At 35.9% G+C, this 19,491-nt stretch overlaps 1 protein-coding gene across 2 annotated transcripts in view; it reads left to right on the top strand.

Annotated features, from left to right (window-relative positions):
• The window catches only part of LRRC49 (leucine rich repeat containing 49), a 40,075-nt gene that overhangs the window by 18,543 nt on the left and 2,041 nt on the right, over nucleotides 1–19,491 (top strand). Inside the window, exons 9-15 of one of the 2 annotated variants that reach the window (XM_085070775.1) lie at nucleotides 181–328; nucleotides 7,082–7,165; nucleotides 9,867–10,018; nucleotides 11,961–12,198; nucleotides 13,490–13,675; nucleotides 17,502–17,611; nucleotides 18,281–18,434. In XM_085070775.1, the coding sequence (XP_084926901.1) occupies nucleotides 181–328; nucleotides 7,082–7,165; nucleotides 9,867–10,018; nucleotides 11,961–12,198; nucleotides 13,490–13,675; nucleotides 17,502–17,611; nucleotides 18,281–18,434 (1,072 nt within the window). The remainder of the gene's footprint in view (nucleotides 1–180; nucleotides 329–7,081; nucleotides 7,166–9,866; nucleotides 10,019–11,960; nucleotides 12,199–13,489; nucleotides 13,676–17,501; nucleotides 17,612–18,280; nucleotides 18,435–19,491) is intronic. The other variant, XM_085070776.1, reaches the window with a different exon arrangement.

The raw sequence follows: 19,491 nt of genomic DNA, 5'->3' as shown, positions 1-19,491 counted from the left end.
AAACATTTAACAGCAGCAGCTGCTGGTATTTCAGAATACTTATATCTATCATATACAGTATTGATGGGTGGAAGTATTTCAGTACAGTTAAATATTCATGTCTGTCCTTAAGAAATAAAATCTTCCATCTCAAAATTATTCTTACTCTGACATTAAAACTTTAAACTCTTTTGGTTACAGTTTTGAGGATATTCTGTGCCTTGCTGATTCCTCATCTTTGTCAGATATCACCCTTGATGGCAATCCAATAGCTCAGGAGACATGGTACAAACACACTGTTCTCCATCATATGATGCAGCTCCGACAGCTAGATATGAAGAGAATCACAGTAAGAAATTTCTGTTTTCATCAAACTTAATAGACACTTAAAATCAGAAGTAAAATGTAGGGTTTTCTGTGTATGTGTGTGTATTAAAAATACAATTTTTTTCTTAATTTGGTATGGAATTGAATGGTGTAAAGACATTACAATATTGAAAACTTTAATCTTTTTTCAGTGTAAAGTAGGGGTTTGCCTATTTACTTCATTTAACATGTTTATTTTGAAGTGCTAAAACTCTACAATAGCAAATACTGTGTGTTCAGCTGCCATGTGATATAAGCCAGTCTGCAGAGCTTTTCATTAGAACTTTCCTAACAGTCTTTGCTGATTTGTTGTGTAGCTGAGAAGGAACAGTGAATTTCTTCCAAAGGAGTGGTCTGTTTGCCCTAAAATTGCTGTAATTGGTATATTTTATTTAAGAATTTAATTGGGTCCTTTAATCTGCCTCCCTAGGGAAATCTGGTGATCACAGAGTTTGTGTGTCTGTCTGTGTTTTTCCCTTTCTAACCTACTCTCCCTGATCATTTCTGTTTCTGCTGCTCAAGTTCAAGTAACCTTGATAAGGGAGAGGGGACTTGCAGACAGCTCAGTCTCCTCCAGGCTTCTTGAAAATACACTCCAGAGGATGAATGACAATCACCAGGGTCTTACCATAAAGCCACCTATTTTCTCTTTTAATATAGGAATAGTCTTGCTAATTCTTGTGTCTATTCAAAAGTGATGTGTAAGCCACAAGTGACAGTGTTACAATGTTAACTTTTTTGACCAGGTGCTGATACATATCCCTTCTTTTAAATGCTCATTTCCTTTGTACAAAGGCTGTACTGCATTGTTAATTGCAGCTGTTGCTTTGCCGTAGGGCCAATTAGGATGAAAAATGTAACGTGTATGTGGAAAACATTAATTTTAGAAAGAAAGTGCTTTTGGGACATGGGAGTTTTTCTCCCAGCATTGAAAATACTAAAAATTTTTTTTTTCACAGATATTCTAAGCATCAGGGGGTTTTGTATTTTGTGACTTTATACTGACTTATTAATTGCTTATTGCGTTGCTTTTAAAAGCTTGTTTTATCCGTACTCTTTCAGAAACTTGCGTCCCATAGAGAAAAGATCTCACCATCTCCCCACCTTTACCCTTGTCAAGAGAGAATTGATCCTGGTGGAAATAGCAGTGATGGCAAAAACTGTAGAAAGAGCTCAAACTCCTTTTTAGGCTCTGTGGGACCTGTATGGGGAAAAAGCTGTTAGAAATGCACAGCCGTGGGAAGAACTTAATCTGAGCTTTCACCTTGTTAAACATCAGAAAGTTAACCACAAAGACAAAAAGCCACAGAAAACCAGGCTTCACCAGTTGTGCTGCTCATAAACCTACTTGTAAAAATAATGTGTTTTACACTCTTTATTTGGCTTCTGGTTTTTTGAGCCTTTTAACATTCTTCTCCATGTAAAGGGTGCTGTATGTTTTCTCCAATAAAAACTGTTACCCAGATAATCGTATGACTTAAGAAACTGGGATTTAAAAAAAATAACAAGTACCATGGGATTCGTGGTAAAATTAAAGAGCTGGTGATCCCAAATCCAGCTATTCTGCTTAGTACTGCAGCATGCTGTTCCCATCAGCTGTAAAGATAGATCTAACCTGGTGGAGTAATGGACATGCAGTGTTGAGTATATGATTTTCTCTCTTAATTAGTGTAAGAAACTAAACTGAATTCTAATTACATTTATAGGATCTTCGTCAGCCTGAAAAGCATTTTTAGGCCATTTTGAACTTTAGCATTGCTTTGTCTTGTAACAAAGTGAGAGTTGGATGATTTTTTTTTTCTGACTAGGAACTCTTCACTAACTTGTTCAGAAGCTTTTCTGCTCAAAAACCAAGTTTTAAACAATTGTTGCTTCTGTTCTTAACATTTCTTTTACTGAGGGATATTTTCAAAAGTTGTAGGACTTGGAAGCTTCATTCATATTTGGTTTCAAGAAGACACACACTCTTTGGTGCCAGGCTTTTTCCATAGGATTCCCTGAAGAAAGGGAACTCTGGTACCAAAATTTGGTTATAACTGTCTCTGCCTTAGGAAACTATTAAGAAACACAGAGCTGCCATGAAAATCAAAATGTTCGCTGTACTTGAAATAAAACATTTGTGCATTGGAATTGTTCTAATACTGCTCGAGTTGGGCCAGATTCGCCTTTATACAAGAGATTTTATTGTATTATGGCAACTCATAATCCCTGACGTGTGAGGATGCTGATGTTTTCTTAGGCCACCTCATTCCTAAACCATTTTTGAATGTAAGATTCAAGCTTTCAAATCATTGAGGCATAGACCCAGTGGTGGTGAAACCAGTGGAGATAAAGCACCTGTAATGACCTTCACTTGGTCGTTGTCCACACAAGATGATTTTCAGCTGAAAACACAATCACTTTGTGTTATGTATCTAAAACACCAGCTCAGCAGAAATATTTTGTTTTCTTGGCCTTTGGTAGCTCAATCTAAAGGCTTAAAGACTGTGGAGGAGGCTGAATTGCAGTGGCTGGACAGACTCCTGTGTGTCACTGGTGTTCTGTCAGTAACTCGCAGTTACACCTTTACCTCACTTTAGCTGCAAGGTGATGGGACTGCATGAATGGCTCCACGGAATGGGCTGGTGTGCTGCCTTACAGTCAGAGTGGGCTCAGGTTGCATTTGTGATTGTTTACCTTGGTTAACTTGCCCTGATGGTTTTTATTTTGGGTACTGAAGATTTTTTCACCCTGTTTCATAGTTTGGTTTTTTCAAGAGTGGGCCTGCCCAGTGCTGCTTTCAGTTTAGCTGTGATCTATTTGTTCCACTGTTTTTTAACAGGAAGCAGGTATTGTCTGCAGACATGTAATAAAATATTAAAATATGATTGAAATATAGACATATTCCCTACTAAGGCGTTATATAACCAGGAACATTTGCTATCCATCACTTCAAATAGACTTTCTCAAGAGAATTTGCTAAGTGTATATGTATTCCTGTATGTGTGTGTAAATATGGTATATATTGCAAATTTTTTTAAATGTTGCCAAATTGAAAGACAAGCTGTATCTTTTTAGAGGTAAAGCTTTGCTTCTTTTCATTGATGTTTTACAGGTTTTAGAAACTTAAAGTAAGACAGCTGTGTTTGGTTTTGATTATTTGCTCAGGCATTTCATTGCTGATTGGGGAGTAAGTTCTACTGCTTTATCCAGAATAGAATTCATTACTGTGTTCCTCCACTACCAGAAAGTATTCTGAGGGTTTTTTTTAGGGAGAAATCGCTAATTTTTTTTTTCTTTCCACCGGCAAATAAGAAGCTTAAATGTGACTTCAGTCGTGTAATTTGTTGACAAGAGCTTGTGTGAAGAGCAGCAAGGCTGCAGTGCAGAGGAATCCTGCGCTCACCCTCTGGGCTCTTCTCCGGATGCTCCCAGGTTTTGCTGGAGGTTTCTTTCCTCCGCAGGGGCTCGCGGGCCCCGGCAGGGGGCGCCATCGGCACGGGAAAGCCCTCACGGCGTTGGCGGGAAAAGCGGCTGAGGGACAGAACCGAGCTAGGGACAAAACCAGGATAGTGAGGGGAAAAAAAGGATACAGAGCGAGAGAACCAGCTCTTCCCTAATCCTTTCTGAAAGAGAAGGTGTGATAGTAAAAATGGATTGTGGCAAGGTTATGCAGGGGTTTGTTTCCTAACCTTTTTGATCCTCTCAGGGTTTCTCTGTAGGTTTCTGGGGAATGTGTTTAAGATTGCTTGCGTGTGTTGTGTAAGAATAATCAAGAAATGTACGTGGATTTGAGATCCATAAAAAGTAGATCTGACCCTTGATCTTTATTCAGAGGTTTTTTCTATCACTCTCCCTTTATGACTACTGAAGGGAGAGTGAAAGAAAAAAGCTAGGACACATTCTATTTTTTGGCTGAGCTAACTTCCTTTAGAAAAGGAATAGTGTTTTATGAATGTCTGTAATTAGGATAAACTCCTGATCAAGAAAAAAAGTCTTTTTCAGTTAATATTCTTGTTAGAATGTAATTTGCATTAGTTGATTTTGATCTTGGAATGAACTGTGCTGGTAGAGAAGGTACAGGACTGGTTTCAATGGGGGCAGTAGATCCTCCTGCATGTGTCATAAAGCACACATTGCATTGGATTAGGGGAAAGCTTTGAGAAGCAAGACAGAGTAAGAAGAGACATAGAAGCTGAGAGAACTGATTTAAGGAACTTGATGGATGATTGCCTTGAAGCTTGGGAAAAAATGACAGCAAATTGTTTTGAAAGGATTGAAATTATTGAAGGCTGATTTTCTATTAATGCAATTTTTTAATCTAGTTCTTACCTCCCCCCACTGTGAAACACAACACCAGTTCAGTTGGTTTGAAACTGAGTCTCTGATGAATGGCCAGATGTTTTCTGCCAAATAGAATGGATAGTTTCTGCTTCCTCTTCCTTGGTGGTAAAGCTAGCTTACATTTCTCTTCTTTCTACATACCAATTTCATATAATCAAACTCCTAGGGAATGAAGAAAGTCCCTTAATTTAAGACTTCTAAACATACTTTGTTATTTGATATGTTCAATGTGTTGAAATGTCATTAGAGAAGATGAAGACAAAAAATGTAAAAAGCTTATTTCTTTAGGAAGCCTAGTTAAAAAGCATAGCTACACAGTCAAATGAAGAGATTTAATTAAAAAATAAAAACTGCCTGAAACAAGTCTAACCTGCTTTCTAAAGAAAGGTATCGCTAATGTAGTTTGCTAGTGTTAATCTTTTATTTGAAGATTTGTGTTTTTTACACAAAGCACTAACAGTACAATGTAATACATAATTGGGATAAACAGCTATAATGAGAATAATATCTGTAGTTCCTAAAGTTCTGAATCGTATATTGAGGAACAGTGCACTTTTATTTTGCATTATTAATGATACATTCATATTTGTGATTAATTACCTGCATGGGGGTTAGTTAATGATTTTCACAGCCTGCCCCTGAACCCTTCCATTCAGGTGCTGGATTTCATTGTGTAGTATTTTGTTGCAGTGGCATCTAGAAGGCTTTTGTATCTGTGTGTGCTTTTATTTTGTGATTCAGTTACTGGTGCTCTTCTTTTAACATGCACTAGTGACCTACTGAGGTCCTTCTAACCTGGATTAAGCTGTAATTCCATGACACTAGCCCCTTGGAAATACCCTGCTTAGGAATAGCTGAAAAGCCCAGTAGCAGAGGAGGCTGCCAACAGAGCTGTACCAGCAAAAGGCTACAAGCTGCTTTGAGAAAAAAATTAAAAAAAAAGAAAAGAAAAACGGGCTTTCCAGTTAGTGTTCCAAGGAAATTCTTGTGTACAGTTGGGTTAGAGAAGCTTACTCTGTCCAAAGCCTCATGTCTTACTGTGCACTGGGGGACTCCTCTTGTTTGTGTGATACTAGGAAAAATCATGGAGGAACAGTTTGAAAATCTGTTGTTTAAGCCCTTTTCAGACTGGTGCCAAAATCCATGGTGTGTCAGTGGGTTTCAGGGGGACTGTACACAGATCAGAGTAGGTCTGCCAAATGCAGTGAACTTCTTATGCTTTGGAAATTGTTTTCTTAAAAATGTAATGGCCATGCTAAGTGTGAAGTTCCTGTTTTATTTTAGCTTCCAGTAAGCACTCACCCATCTGCTTAGGGGTTCTTACAATGCTCTAAACACAGCATGTTTTATTTACATAGAATTTTTGACATGTCCATATGTCTTAATGGTTGATGGGGCTTGGGGCTTTCAGTTCATTTTTGTTGGTTAATTTTGTTAACATATAACTTTTCCAGAAAATGAAAAGCTTTGGACAGGAGCTTTCTATTTTGAGGAAATGAAAACACTTTTCATATGTTCTGGGAAGACACTTCAATACAAACGCCCAAATGGCATGTGAAGTAAATCAAAATAAGTTAAAGTATGCTTCCCAAATATTTGTGTTGGAAGGACTCTACACTTTTTACTTCATAGTGAACATTTCTTTTGTTACTTGGAAAATATATGTTCTAAAAATACTGTGCTATGAGAATGTTTAGACTTCTGTAAACAAGGGGCATCCAACCTAATATGGGTGTATTGCAGTATCAAATTGCTGTACCAGGAAAATGAAGCAGCTTCACTTTCATTGTTTAGGGACCAATGGCTTTCTTCTTGAGACTTCATCATTAGGCAATAATATTGATGAGACATAATGCTAATGGAATAGGTAACTCTGAAAATGTTATTTTCTTCTCAAGTTCTGTTGCTGATTGAGAAAAGCCAGGCCCTGGAAACAGTTTATAATGATGAAAATGAATCCTGGATTATGATTCAAGAATAAATAGAACTCAGCTCTTTCGCTCTGTAGCTTAAAAAAAAACCAACAAAATCCTACTAATTGCAAAAACTACTATAAAGATAAAAAGATGTATTTCACTGTTATATCTAAAAATATTGGTTTTCACTGTCATACTCAACATATGCTTTATACTTTTTCAAAGATACTTAAAATACTGCTTTTAACTAGTTTTATTTTCAGCATTTGTATTGGAGTAGTTATCTATTTAATCTGTACTTCTTGATTTATTTCTAATTAGTAATTTTATTGTTTTTAATAATAGGAAACATTAAAATGATAATTCTAAAATTGTTAAAATGAAAATTTACATTGCAAACACAGCACAAGATCATATTAATAATTTATCAGTAATACTTGTTAGAACCTGCTTAGTTCCTTCTTTTAGGAATTTGTTTTCCTTTTTTTTTTATCCAGGAAGAAGAAAGACGGATGGCATCTATTGCAGCAAGGAAAGAGGAAGAAAGGAAGCGTGAAAGCCATAAACAGACCTTGCTTAAGGTATTTTCCATGGCTGTTCTAATGTTGCTGTAAACCAGTTTACAGCAATAATTTATATCCAGTCTTTTTTGCTACAGCTATTATATATCCCAATATGCCTCCATCTGTTTTTACAACTTAAACAGTGCACTCCACGAGTGAAACTCTTCAGTCGAATATGCAAGGTGCACTTTAGCAAAAAGCCCCTGTTGAACATGAGTGTGATACATGTCAGTGGATGGCAAACTTAATCCATACTAAAGTAAAGGACTTTTCCAGTGATTTCACATTCCTTGGTCTCCCCTTGTCAGGTGAGCACTCTGACTGCAGCCATGCAGGGTGTTCTGAAGTAGTTTTTCCTTCATTCTTTCCAGTTGAAATTGTTCTTTCTGTAGAAAGAGTGAAGAGGCCATGAGGCCACAGCCAGACTCCAGCTGCTGTCTCTGTCAGGAGAGCTCTTATCTCCCAGCCCAGCTGGCCTGCTTGGTGCTGACACACATGAAACAAAACTGCCCCACCAGGGGAGACCCAGGTGCCCTCCAGAATGCTCTTCATGGCGCTGCTGACTGCATGAGCTCTGTTGCTAATAGGAGACCAAAGCTCAAGAATCTAAGAGTATCGACATTCCATTTGCTGTGTGAATATCACCATTTGTCTCCAAATAATTTTTCTTAGGAGAAAAAAGTTCCTTAAATTTTTTGAGCCTGTAATGCCTATACAGTCTCTTTCAATTTGGAAGTCAAATAAACAGAGAATGTTTATGTGCATATTAAGTTTCCTAGGTAAAATCATATTTCTTGAGGGGGATTTGAATGAAAGTACTTGCAGGAGACTGTAAGAAGTTCAGTAAATGTATATAACTAAAAAATAAAAAGACACAAACAGAATGTTAACAGTATGTTAAAAGGTATTTTGAGTATATCAAAACCTCCCAAGAACCTAAACATATGAATGGAGGAAAAAAATTCATGTCTAGTGACTAAGAATATATTTTGATTTCCTGTATATTTGTATCCTTGTGTATTTCTGTTTGTTAAAAAAATTATATAATAAAAATGACTTGCATACAGTTTGGAGGTTTGGGGGGTGGTTTTGGTTTTTTTTTTCAAGCAGCGTTGTAACTTGGTTGTGGTATTTCTTTTTTCTTTGTAAGATATTGATGTATTTAAAGTCTCTTCAGATTTCAAGTGCTGGTGACAGTTCTTAATAGCATAAAGAAATGGAAAATTAGTAAATAATTTTCACACATGGCATTGTTTCATGCTGTTGGAAATGTATCTGACTACGAAAAAAAAGTAGGTGTTTATTTGTAGTTTGTCTTCTTAGCACTGATGTAATGTTTCCTTGTAGCAGAGGGATTGTTTGTCTTGGTGGTCTAGATTTTATGATGCTTTTTGCTAGAGGAAAATTCCCTTAAAAGAAGAAATATTTTTAACACCTAGTGCCATCATTACTCAATTTCAACATTACATTGTAGACTTTGATTAAAGTATTTCTTATCTTCAAATAGTTAAGTGGCATAACAGTCAAATACCAATATTTTTTGTATGATTTGATGATTTTGAAGATCTTTCCTTTGTAAATGGGTTCTTATGATTCAGGCTTTTTTCCTGATCCACGCATTTAAATTGAAGGGACAAATATGCTCATAAATACAATTTCCAGCAGAAAAGGTTGGGAGCTATAGTTTCTCTGTAGTTAAATCTGAAGAAAATATTTAGAGAACTATGTTCTGCAATTTTTTTTACCTTCACGTTTCTCCAGTGTTTCTTACACTCTATGAAGTGTAAATGAAATTATAGGCACTCATTCAGTAGCCAACAATGGCTGTTTTCCTGTATGCACTGCATCAAAAATGTTCATTTCAGCAATGTCATCTCTTATTTTCCCCTTGCTGATACTTGTCTGCCCAAACAGCAGATTTTTTTAATCTCTTTTTCCAGACTATTTTTTTATTGCTTCCAACCCACTCTTCTGGGAAAGTTTGAGAGGTACTTTGAAATGTATAGAGAATGTCATTCCTTTCCAACAGTGGTTGAACTTAATATTTATGGAACAAGAAAAAGTTATTGCTAACAGAATCTTCACACTTATAAAATTGGCTTTTTGTAAAATGAAATGATGGAAGTTTTTGAAGTTCTGTAGGAATCCAGCGTCCCACAGCTGAGGGCTAACAAAGCAGTAGAGCTGTACAGTAATTGAGGTCGAGACCCTCACCTTCACCAACAAAGAGAATTTTCTAAAGGTTGTTCTGATAAACTCTTGATGATTCCAACTTCCCCCTCTTTCTGTGACATGGAGTGTAGTCATCATGGAATTCTCTAAGTGTTGAGCAATTAGTGCTCTCTAGCCAGAGAGCATTGTAACTCCCGGGGCAAATGGAACATGAAATAGAGTTTTAAGCTCTTTAAACTGGAAGAACTTTCAGAAGTAGCAGTTTCCATGTCCTAAGTAGCTTAACTTCGTGCTTTCCTAAGTTGTGGATTTATTATGCTCCTTTTCTTGTTTCTTTATTGCAAATTTTGTGAAATCGTTTGCTGGCAGTTATGCAAAATAGCACTAGAAGGATGCATTGATTTTAATGCATAAACACCAACCACTAGTGTAGTTTCTTCAGTTTGAAACATTTTAAATGTTTTTATTAAGCAGCATATTTCAGAACAAACAAATGTGTTGATCATGCCCTGTCATGACTTCTGATGACTTGTGTATCTTCTTTCAGGAAAAGAAGCGGTTAACGATTGGTAACATTGCTCGGCAGTGGGAGATCCAGCAGAACCGAATTGCTCTTGAGGCTTCTTTAAACAAAGATAAAGAAAATGAGCCCTGCCAGATCAATGGCAGTGCTGCATATGTATTTCCTGAAGAAAGCAGGTATTTTGTTGGCTAATATTTTTACCTGTTCATGTCTTAAGTTCCAGATTACTACTTCTCACCTCTGAGATCTCACTGTATTTCATTATCAAAAGTACTACAAATCAATCCTGAAAAGATTGTTTACTTAGCTTTCAACCATTAGTAATAAGTAATGTGTTTAAAAAGTAATGTAACAGCAACTCTTTGCCTAAAGAAGTGCAAGCTAAATTATTATGTGATTTTGCTAAATAAAGGATAACTTCATGTTTACAAGAAATGCTAAATATGAATTCCTGAGCCTACTTCAGGCTGTTCATTTCCTTAACAACTTAGATTGTTGCCTTCAGTTTAAATGAACAAAATGAAGATGTATGAGCATTATGAAGATTTGTGACCGCTTTGTTTATCAAGAGGTTTCAGCATTGTATTCATGCTATTAGTTGGAACTGCAGCATCTTTCATTGGACTGCTTTCACACCCATGCTATTTTAACAGTAGCAGTTACCAGACTTACTTTTATTATCAAGATAATTTTAGCGTTCTTGGTTTAAAATATAATATTTTTGCTTATTTGCATCTAAAAAGGTGGCCACATGGCCAGAACCCACTGCGAACGTAGTGAGCAATGTGTGCCTTGGATTGGCTAAAACCAAGGTAGCACTTCAACCTTGGTTAACTCAGGCAAATGCCTGGAGAAATAGTCTGCAGGAATTCAATAGTAAGTACAGCTTCCTGCTGTTGCTGGTCAATGCTGGAAACGTCAAGGATGCTCAGGAAGCCCTTGTCTCTCACAAGCAGAACCCATCTGAGTTTCCATCTATTCTTGGCTAGAACTGGTTCTTACCTCCAGTTAACTGCTACATCTTTTGAAATTTTTCTTAGCATTTTTAAATTGCCATCATTTTCATTCTTATGCTTACAAAGTTTTCCCTTGAACACATTTAACCACTGCTTTCTTGCCGGCTCAGTTTCTTTGCCATTTAATTCAGTGTTGGTAATGCTCCCCCATGACCAAGTCAGTGTAACTCTGGTAGTTTGACTGTTCTGTTGATGATGCTGTTTTGGTGTACGTGTTTTATCATGGTGAAGAATTTTAAGATGAGCTACTAAGCAATAGAATTTCAGTGAAATTCAGCATAGATAAGTAATTAGTGCTTCACATGTGAAGTGGTGAGCTCTCAACATTTTCAGTTGAGTGAAATTTTAGAGTTCTAATTGTTATTGACAAGAGAACAGCAGTCAAGCAATTGCTAGTAGTCAAAATACATTTAAAAGACCAGGAATGTGGTAAAGAACAAAATAATAAAAATCATTACATAACTTTCTAAACCTGTAATTTGTGTTTCTCTGGAGTTCTCTGTATACTCTAAATCCAGTCAGCTGAGTGTGTCATGTTGGAAGTAGGACAAAAGGAGATGCAAGTTGGGAATATCTGGATTTATTGCTTAATTTTAAAATTGCTCTTGTGAGTTGGAAAGGTCACATTATTTTAAAGAAATGCTTGAGTAATTACTCATGTCAAAACTTTTGCATTTCATATAGCAAACAGAATGTGAAGAAACAGAAGAAGAAACAGAATGTGTTGCATAAATAAATACATTGTTTGAAGTTGTGTTTAGATATCTAAAGCAAATAGAATATGCTAGGTTAGCATTCTGAGCTAAAATTTTAAAGCAGATTATTAAATATGAATGGACTCTCTATTTAATTTGACCCCAGCACCAACTGAAATACACCCAGAGCCGAAGAAGTAGAACATATACAGTGTTACTTGATGGAAAAAGGGTTTTCCAGCCTTTAGTGTATTTGAACCAGATGGGGTACTGAAAATGAATGAATGCTGAGAAATGGCATTGCATTTGACAGTTGGATTTTGGTAAAAGGACTGTTATTCAGTAGAGTGATGATATTGTTTCAAAATCATCTCATTTATATCCCTGTATTTTTATTTCCTCTACAGATCTCTTGATACAATCCTGAGCAGTGCAGTACAAGGCTTGTCTGTTCTAGAGTCTCATTTAGTGGAAGTGGAAGGAGACACTCTTGGCTTGTATGGTGCTGGGGCACTGGAGTGCCTGGATAGAAACTGGAGTGTTCAAACAGCTGGCATTATTGTCACAGTCTCCTTTATGTTCATAGAATTTGATGAAATTGTTCAAGTGTTAGCAAAACTAAAGACAAAATTTCCTAATTGTGTGGTGAGTATGCCTCATGTTTCAGCTCTAAGCAGCTATGGAATATGTATTCTTTAATGAAACCTGTACTTTGGCATATCCCCCCCCTGCCCTGAGTGCTTTCATGTAAATAGATGCAGTTATGAATTGCGTATTTCTTTGTGTTATAATGCTAACTTTGATACTAAAAATCAATAATTTAAATTCAGATTTCTTTTCAGACTGGTTTTTATTTCTTTTAATTCCTTTGACCTAGCTAACTATTTTTAGATTGCAAAACTTGTGTGTAAATACAGTATTATTGTTCTATACTATTGTTATGGATCCATGGTATCTGGAAGATTTCATTTGTGTTGTGAGTTCAAAGATCAAATTGCTGATAGGATAAAAAGATGAGGATTCCAAGGAATAGCTGCAACAAATAGCTGACTAAATTAGTACAGTTTTTGAAATCCCTTAGTTCTTGATGAAGAAAAGCAACATGAATGAGAAGTCTCTTCAGTATGTCTCTTTTTCTTTCTTTCTTAGAAATTCAAATCAGTCATTTTGATGCAAATATTAAGATAGAGATAACAAACATAAGCAATGTGTAACTCAGATGGTTTGGTTCTTGAGGTCCCTGCTGCTTCTCATGATTTTGAGTATAACAAAACTTAATGGTTTAATTGAGATTGATAAATTTGTGGGGAGCTTAAGATAAATTTATCCATCCTCATGAAACAATTGTTTCATTGTGGGTGGGGAAAAATTTGTGGGTGATAGCAGAATCACGACTAAATTTTTATCTTCACCATCAGTTTTTCCTTCTTCCTCTTTCCTCAGTAATACTGTGTAGCATACACCGTGCTCTCAGGAGCATTAGTGTAGGGCAGGGTATGAGTTAGGCCAGCACACTGTGCCCAGGAAAAGCAGAATATTTAAAAAAACATTTTTTGTTTTTTAAATATTTAAAAAGCAGAATATTTAAAAAACATTTTATGAGTAGATTTTGCAAGTGCTTTACTTGCAGAACTAAAGTAAACGTTGCTCCGGTAGTATCATTGCTTTATGTAACATTGAAAATATTCCAGCTTTAAGTCAAGAATTTTTAAATTGCTTGGGGCTTGTCATGTTGAAATCTCATAGTATATGTAATACAGCAGTTGGTTGATACTTGGATGTGTTTTGCTACAGAGACCTCAAATGAAATGAGCTCGGTTGCTTCATCAGACCTGTGACTGTTACAGTTTGAAAACTGAGTGGCACAGGTTAGGAATCACTGTGTTCACTCTTTATTGTTTCCTTATTTAATTTATTGGGGTTTGACTTTTTCTAGCACCTGAAGTTTAAGGAGACAAATCTCGTGGCGCTGCAGCAGTTCAATGCATTGGCTGAGATGCATCGCATGGAACAGTTGACAGTTGATCCTCAGGGAAATCCGGTTGTCAACTTCACTTTGTGGAAATACTATGTTCTGTTCAGACTGAACCATTTTAATCTACAGAAGATAAATGGGGTGAAGGTAGGATGGTGTTGCTTCTTTCTTACAATTGTTCTTACTGGATAAATTAGCATTGTTTTTAAAAGAGCAGAAGAATTCCTAATAAAATGAGCACAACCCTGTCAGTGTCTTCTCAGTATGAAGGGGGAAAAATTTAGATAGACTTCACCACGTAATTTCTTGTGCAATTAATATTAAAATTAACATTATTTAATAAAATTATGTGAAATTACTATGAAAGAAATGCATGATTTTAAATGATTTTAAGAAAAAATGTTTGTTTTTGAGAAGATCACAGCACTGACACCGAGTACTCAAGTAAGAGTGTGTTTGACAGATTCCTTAATAGTTTACTGTATATGATCATTTACAAGTGCCAGTGTTACAAAATATCACAGAATCTTATTTTCTGCTTTATGCCTATCACAGGAAAAGTGTGTTGAATAGATTTTATCATTTTAATTTTTTCTGCTTGCCATGTACAAGATCTTTAGTGTGGGTGTTTTTTGGGTTTTTTTGTTGGGTGTGCATTTTATGTTTAAATAAATAGAAAGTTAGGACACTAATATTGCTGTTCTTTGTACTTTGTATTCCCCTTTACATCAATTGAAAGTAAATTTATTCAAGCATATAAAGCAGCTATTTCATACTTGAGCTTTGATCATAAAGGGGGTGAAAATAGTTACAATGCAGCACAATGTTTGAATGTGCATTGAATTTTAAATGCTAAATAAGTTTAAGAGATGTTATGGAAGTTAATTAGAGCAAAAATAATACACAGCTTTAGCATTTAAATCTGGTATTTTAATTTGGCCATCATCATATGTTTTGGATTAGATATACTTGTTATCTGATCCAGCCAAAGCTGGATGTTGTGGTTTACTTGGTTTTAGTTGCATAAAACATGTATTAGTTGCTCAGAAGAGCAGGAGTGGGTAAAGAGCTTAAATGAATTAACTAGCAAAGAAAGGATGGATGGAAATACGACTCCCACCAACAGCACAGTATCTTAAAAAGGGGAAAAAATAAAGTGATAGTCAGTAATCCCATAAAAATACAGAATAACCTCAAATTTAGTACGTTACTGATAGAAATGCTCTTTAAATTTGATTAAAAAAATATGAAGTTTAATTCTCTTTTTAGAGCAACATACTTTCAAAATCAACACTAGTGATTCAGATGAAAGCAAATAGAAGATAAATCTTGCCTGTTTGGTCTTCATGGAGCAACAAAGTAGCACAACTGTTTAAGTAGACTTTTTGTTACAATTTCAAGGTCAACAAGTTCAATCCCTGATGGAAAATTTTGTATTTATTAGTTCTTAGGGATGATTTTAGTAAATGGAGCACATGTAGCACAGCATGATTTTATGTAGGACATATATCAGATCTTAAATATGTATGACAAGAACATTTTTGTCCTCAACAAACTTTTCAGCCAGACCTCACTACATGAAGATGTGCACACAGATTTTTTTTTTTTCTTAATGTCATTAATCATTTGAACAGTGTCACAGCCAAGAAGAAAGAGATGAATTCTGATTGCTGTTTTTCATTATCCTACAGCAGAAATTATGATATCCATCTTAGCAGATGTATATTATCTATTGGATTGACATGAGTAATAGAACATTCTGTTTCAATGTAAAGAACATAACCCCTAAAGCGGTTCTCAGACCTTAGGTCAGCTCTAAATAACAGTTTCAGATGACAGAAAAGGAAATGTGCATATTCTGCTGTTCTGATTATTATTTGTGTGCAATGTTTGTGGAGACTATTGTGTTGTCAGCTTTGAGGTACACAGAGTCGCAAACTAAAAGCAATATACACTAACTGAATTAACTAAATAAATAGCATAACTCTAGCACTTTTAAACTGTAAAAAACCTGTTTAAAAAAGCTTTTATTTTCTCCCCAGCCTTCCCTCTCCGTTCCAGTTAATGTTCCAGACTAGAAGCTGAGTGTTGTTCTCCCCCTAACAATGATTCTGTTCCCTTATCCGGTTGTTAGATTTACTAACTGTGAAGAAGCAGGTTCTCATTATTGAGATACTACTTGAAGTTTTTGCCAGTGGCAGTAATCTGAGATTAATCCTTAATTGTTAAGGTTTGAAGTTTCCAAACCCTCCAGACTGCTGTCCACCCAGTGGTATGGAATAGAGTGTGACAGATGCACCCCTTTCCCCAAGCTGGGCCTGCTGGCACAGTTGGTGACTGTTCTGTGCACTTGGCAAGGAGCAGGCATAAAGCCTTACATTTATGTGATACTACCGTTAAAATCTTTTTGTGATTAATGGAGCAAACAATGCACTGCAGTAAGATAGAGAACATGAATTTTTGTGAGCTGAAGAGTGTATTCAGCATTGCTGTCTCTGTTGACCTGGTCCTTATGCTTCTCTTAACATAAATAAATACATTAAAATCACTTATTTCTCCAGCAGGCATTTCTGCCTGCACTGGGCTTTGTTTCCCTGGCTGCCTTCTGTGCTCTTTGTTTTAGACCTTGCTTCTGTTACAGACTGTTCAGCAAGGTCATCTACTCCTAGGCTACTAAGTTAGACTTACTTAAAATTAAGTGAAAATGAATAATTCCAGACACTGTGAAAAATGGAATTGACTTTATGTCTCTGATTTCCTGATCTATGTTTTCACTGAATTTCCCCCTGCATTATGCTGTTGCAGTATACTTTAGGCAAGTGTAGGTTGTACAGTCTCTAAACATTACACAATGATACAATGAAAGTCTGTTAATGTGGATAAAAATTCCATTTTGCTCACAAATTTGAATAACACAGAATAGAAAGTTTGTCTGGAAGTGCTTAGTAAATACTGTGAGTATTGAAGTATATTTAATAATGAGTTGCTTTCCCAAAATATGTTATAGGATGAATGGAAATTAAATTTCATCCAGAAGTTAAGAAGTCAATGAGTAAGTTTCATTGTCCAGTGTTATCCAGGTCAGATTTAGATGATCATAGAGATTGCTTCTGCACTCAGTACAAAGCCAGGAGTTGAGCAACTGTGCCAACAAACTTTTGGCAGTTGAAGTCAGTTCATAGTCTGGCCATCAGGGTAGGAGAAACACAGGCCATGGTCTCCAGAGTTTACAAGCCAAGACAAACAAAAAATAATATTCACCACCACCAAAGAATGAATCCCTTCCACTGTCTTTACACTTTTCAATTTTGTATAAAATTAATCATGAAAATTTCTCAACCATTGAAAATTAAAGAGACAGCTGTAACTTAATATTGAAACAATAATGTGGTAGACATTTAGAGAAATATGAGTGAGCACTTACTTTCAGGAGCTGAAAAATGCAGAGAAAAATTTTTCCCTCCTAAGCCTCTCTTTTATAAAGTCTTTTCCATGATGCTGCCAAAATAAGAGAGTCTGTAAGTTATCTTTTCACATATGCATGCCCAGAATATTTCTGTTTCTCCAGCATAAGTTAATCAGGAATTTTCCAGTAGACCTTCTGTAAATGCATGCAGTGTGGAGCAGAATTAATATGTCTGGCCTTCAGAAAATGAATGTAAGAAACCTTTATAAAATTCTTCATTTCACAAAGACTATCAAGAAGCACAGGGCAGCATGTATATACATCAAAATATCCAGAATTACAGAAAATAAAACAAGCACCAGTACCCCATTTGGTTTCTTCTAAAGTATATTTAAAGTGCCAGTAAAAGCAAAACCACATTTTGAAGATGTGCCTGCAACAGATCTGTGTGCAGTGTTCTGTATAACAAATTTCAGTTACTTCTCAATGTATTTGTAATGAAATATGAATGTTCTAATTTTGAAATATCATATTTTTCTTTTTTATTCCCTTCCCACTTTCTCACAGGTTACTGAAAATGATATTGTAAAGGCAGAAAGGCTCTTTGGCATTCTGGCATATGTGGCATCTTCGGAGCTGCCACATTATCGCATGCTTTCATTGTTTGGAGAATCCAGGTAAAATACAAGGAACCTAACTGGAGTTTTTCCAAACGTGTTGTTTAACTCTTTTGCGCACTGTTACGATAAGTTCTTTTCAGGTAAAAAGATAAAAATTTCAGAAATACCATCTTCTAGAAGCTAGGTCCTCTGCATAGTGCACAGGTGTTACCATCTCCTGGTCCATGTAGCCAGAGGTTTTCAACGAACTTGTATGAAGTCTGCTGAGGAGATGAAAAGGCATGTGCACACAAATGAACTGTGTGTGCAATTCACTGTTTGTTCTGGGATTGGTGAAGACTTGTGCACCTTCATGATGAGAACTGGCTATTTTTAGTGGATATTTTATTGTGGGTAATTAATGGTTAACAGATTTAAGAGTTGTACTGTAAAAAAAGGTGAATCCCCCTATTTTTGGTCTTCTATAGATGAATACTTAATAAAAGTTAAAGCTGCAAGGCTTCCTATTTAGGAGATGCTATGTGATAGGTATCAGAGTCAATTGTTTAGAGACAAATTACTGAAGGAACATCTAGAGTCATATGTATTTCAAATAACTTGAGGATGCAATATACTGCAAAGTTCAAAAGTGTAGGGTCAAAAGGAGAATCCTTCCCTTTCACAATAGCTAGAAACATGTGCACTTAAAAGTTTTTGATGATTAGGACTGTAAATCTTGTTTCACAGGAGGAAGCAATTCCATTATCTGCTCGAGGGAAAGGGAAAGAAGTCTGGGATTGGGAGTGAGGAAAGCAGTGATAACAGAAGAAGTGGAGGGGAAAGCACAGCTCGAGCAACGTTGAATTACATGACAAAGGATTTTCATATGGAAAAGCTTGAGGTAAAATATATCATTACAAAATACTTACATTTTCTGTTAGGTAACCTTTGGCTACTACTCATTGAATTTATATGTACATCAAGTTTCAGTTGTGCTATTGAGAGTGGTGCTTTTAAAAAATCACTGCTTAACATATTCATATATCTAATCAAACATTTAATCTAGCTAATCTTTGCCAGAATACTGGAAAATGCTCAGTTTCTCTCTTTGATGAAGTGGTTCCTGAATAGTGCCACAGTCTCAGAAATACAATCTCACTTACAAGCCATATAGTGTGAGCACAGTTTTTTATGAAGAAAAGTGTGTATTGCATGTTAGATCTTCCCTGAATGAATTGGTGAAGAACACCTTCAGACAACACATAAAATAATACAGACTATAGTAATAAAAAGCTGCTTCCAAGCTTTGAAATGAGCTACAGAAAAATAAATATATAGAAAATGTATTAGGTTTAATTATTAATAAAATTGCAAGCTGGCTTGTTTCAGACAAGTGCATCAGTCACGCTTGTTTTAGTTTGTGTTTCTGATCTGCTAACTCTTTTGCTTGGGCAGAGGAAAATTGTTCCCAGGGAGAATATGATTTTTTTCAGCCACAGTCTCCTTTCTGAACAATCATCATGAGTTCTAACTGTATGCACTCTGCTTCCCACATTTGTCCTGTTGTTTGCTTTTTGATTATGTGGAAATACATAAATCCTCTAGTGCAAAAAATTAAATCAAGTTCAATAATCACTGAATTCTGTTATTCCATTGTGGTTTTGTTATCTCAGATCCACAGCATAAAAAGGAGGCAGTGACTGCATGTGTGGAGAGATTAAATTAAGAAAACATTTTAGACTCAAAAACTGTGATAGTAGCTCTTAAATCTTTGAATGGCAATGGAGTAAGACAGTGAGGTATTCCTGTTGTCCTTTACCATGAAATCAGCCCTATAATAAAATAAAAGAAGCTTAGTATTTGGTACAGTGCATTAAATATATGCATTGTTTTCTCTTCCCAGTGCAGCAATTCCCACCTTGCCCTTTGCTATAGCATTGTGCATGCTGCAGCAGGTA

Source organism: Lichenostomus cassidix, chromosome 10 (assembly GCF_008360975.1).
Source record: "Lichenostomus cassidix isolate B80296 chromosome 10, HeHo_3.0, whole genome shotgun sequence".
NCBI classification, from domain to species: Eukaryota; Metazoa; Chordata; class Aves; order Passeriformes; family Meliphagidae; genus Lichenostomus; species Lichenostomus cassidix.
Note: the sequence above shows the minus strand (reverse complement) of the source record. Positions and strands in the feature narration are given on the sequence as shown.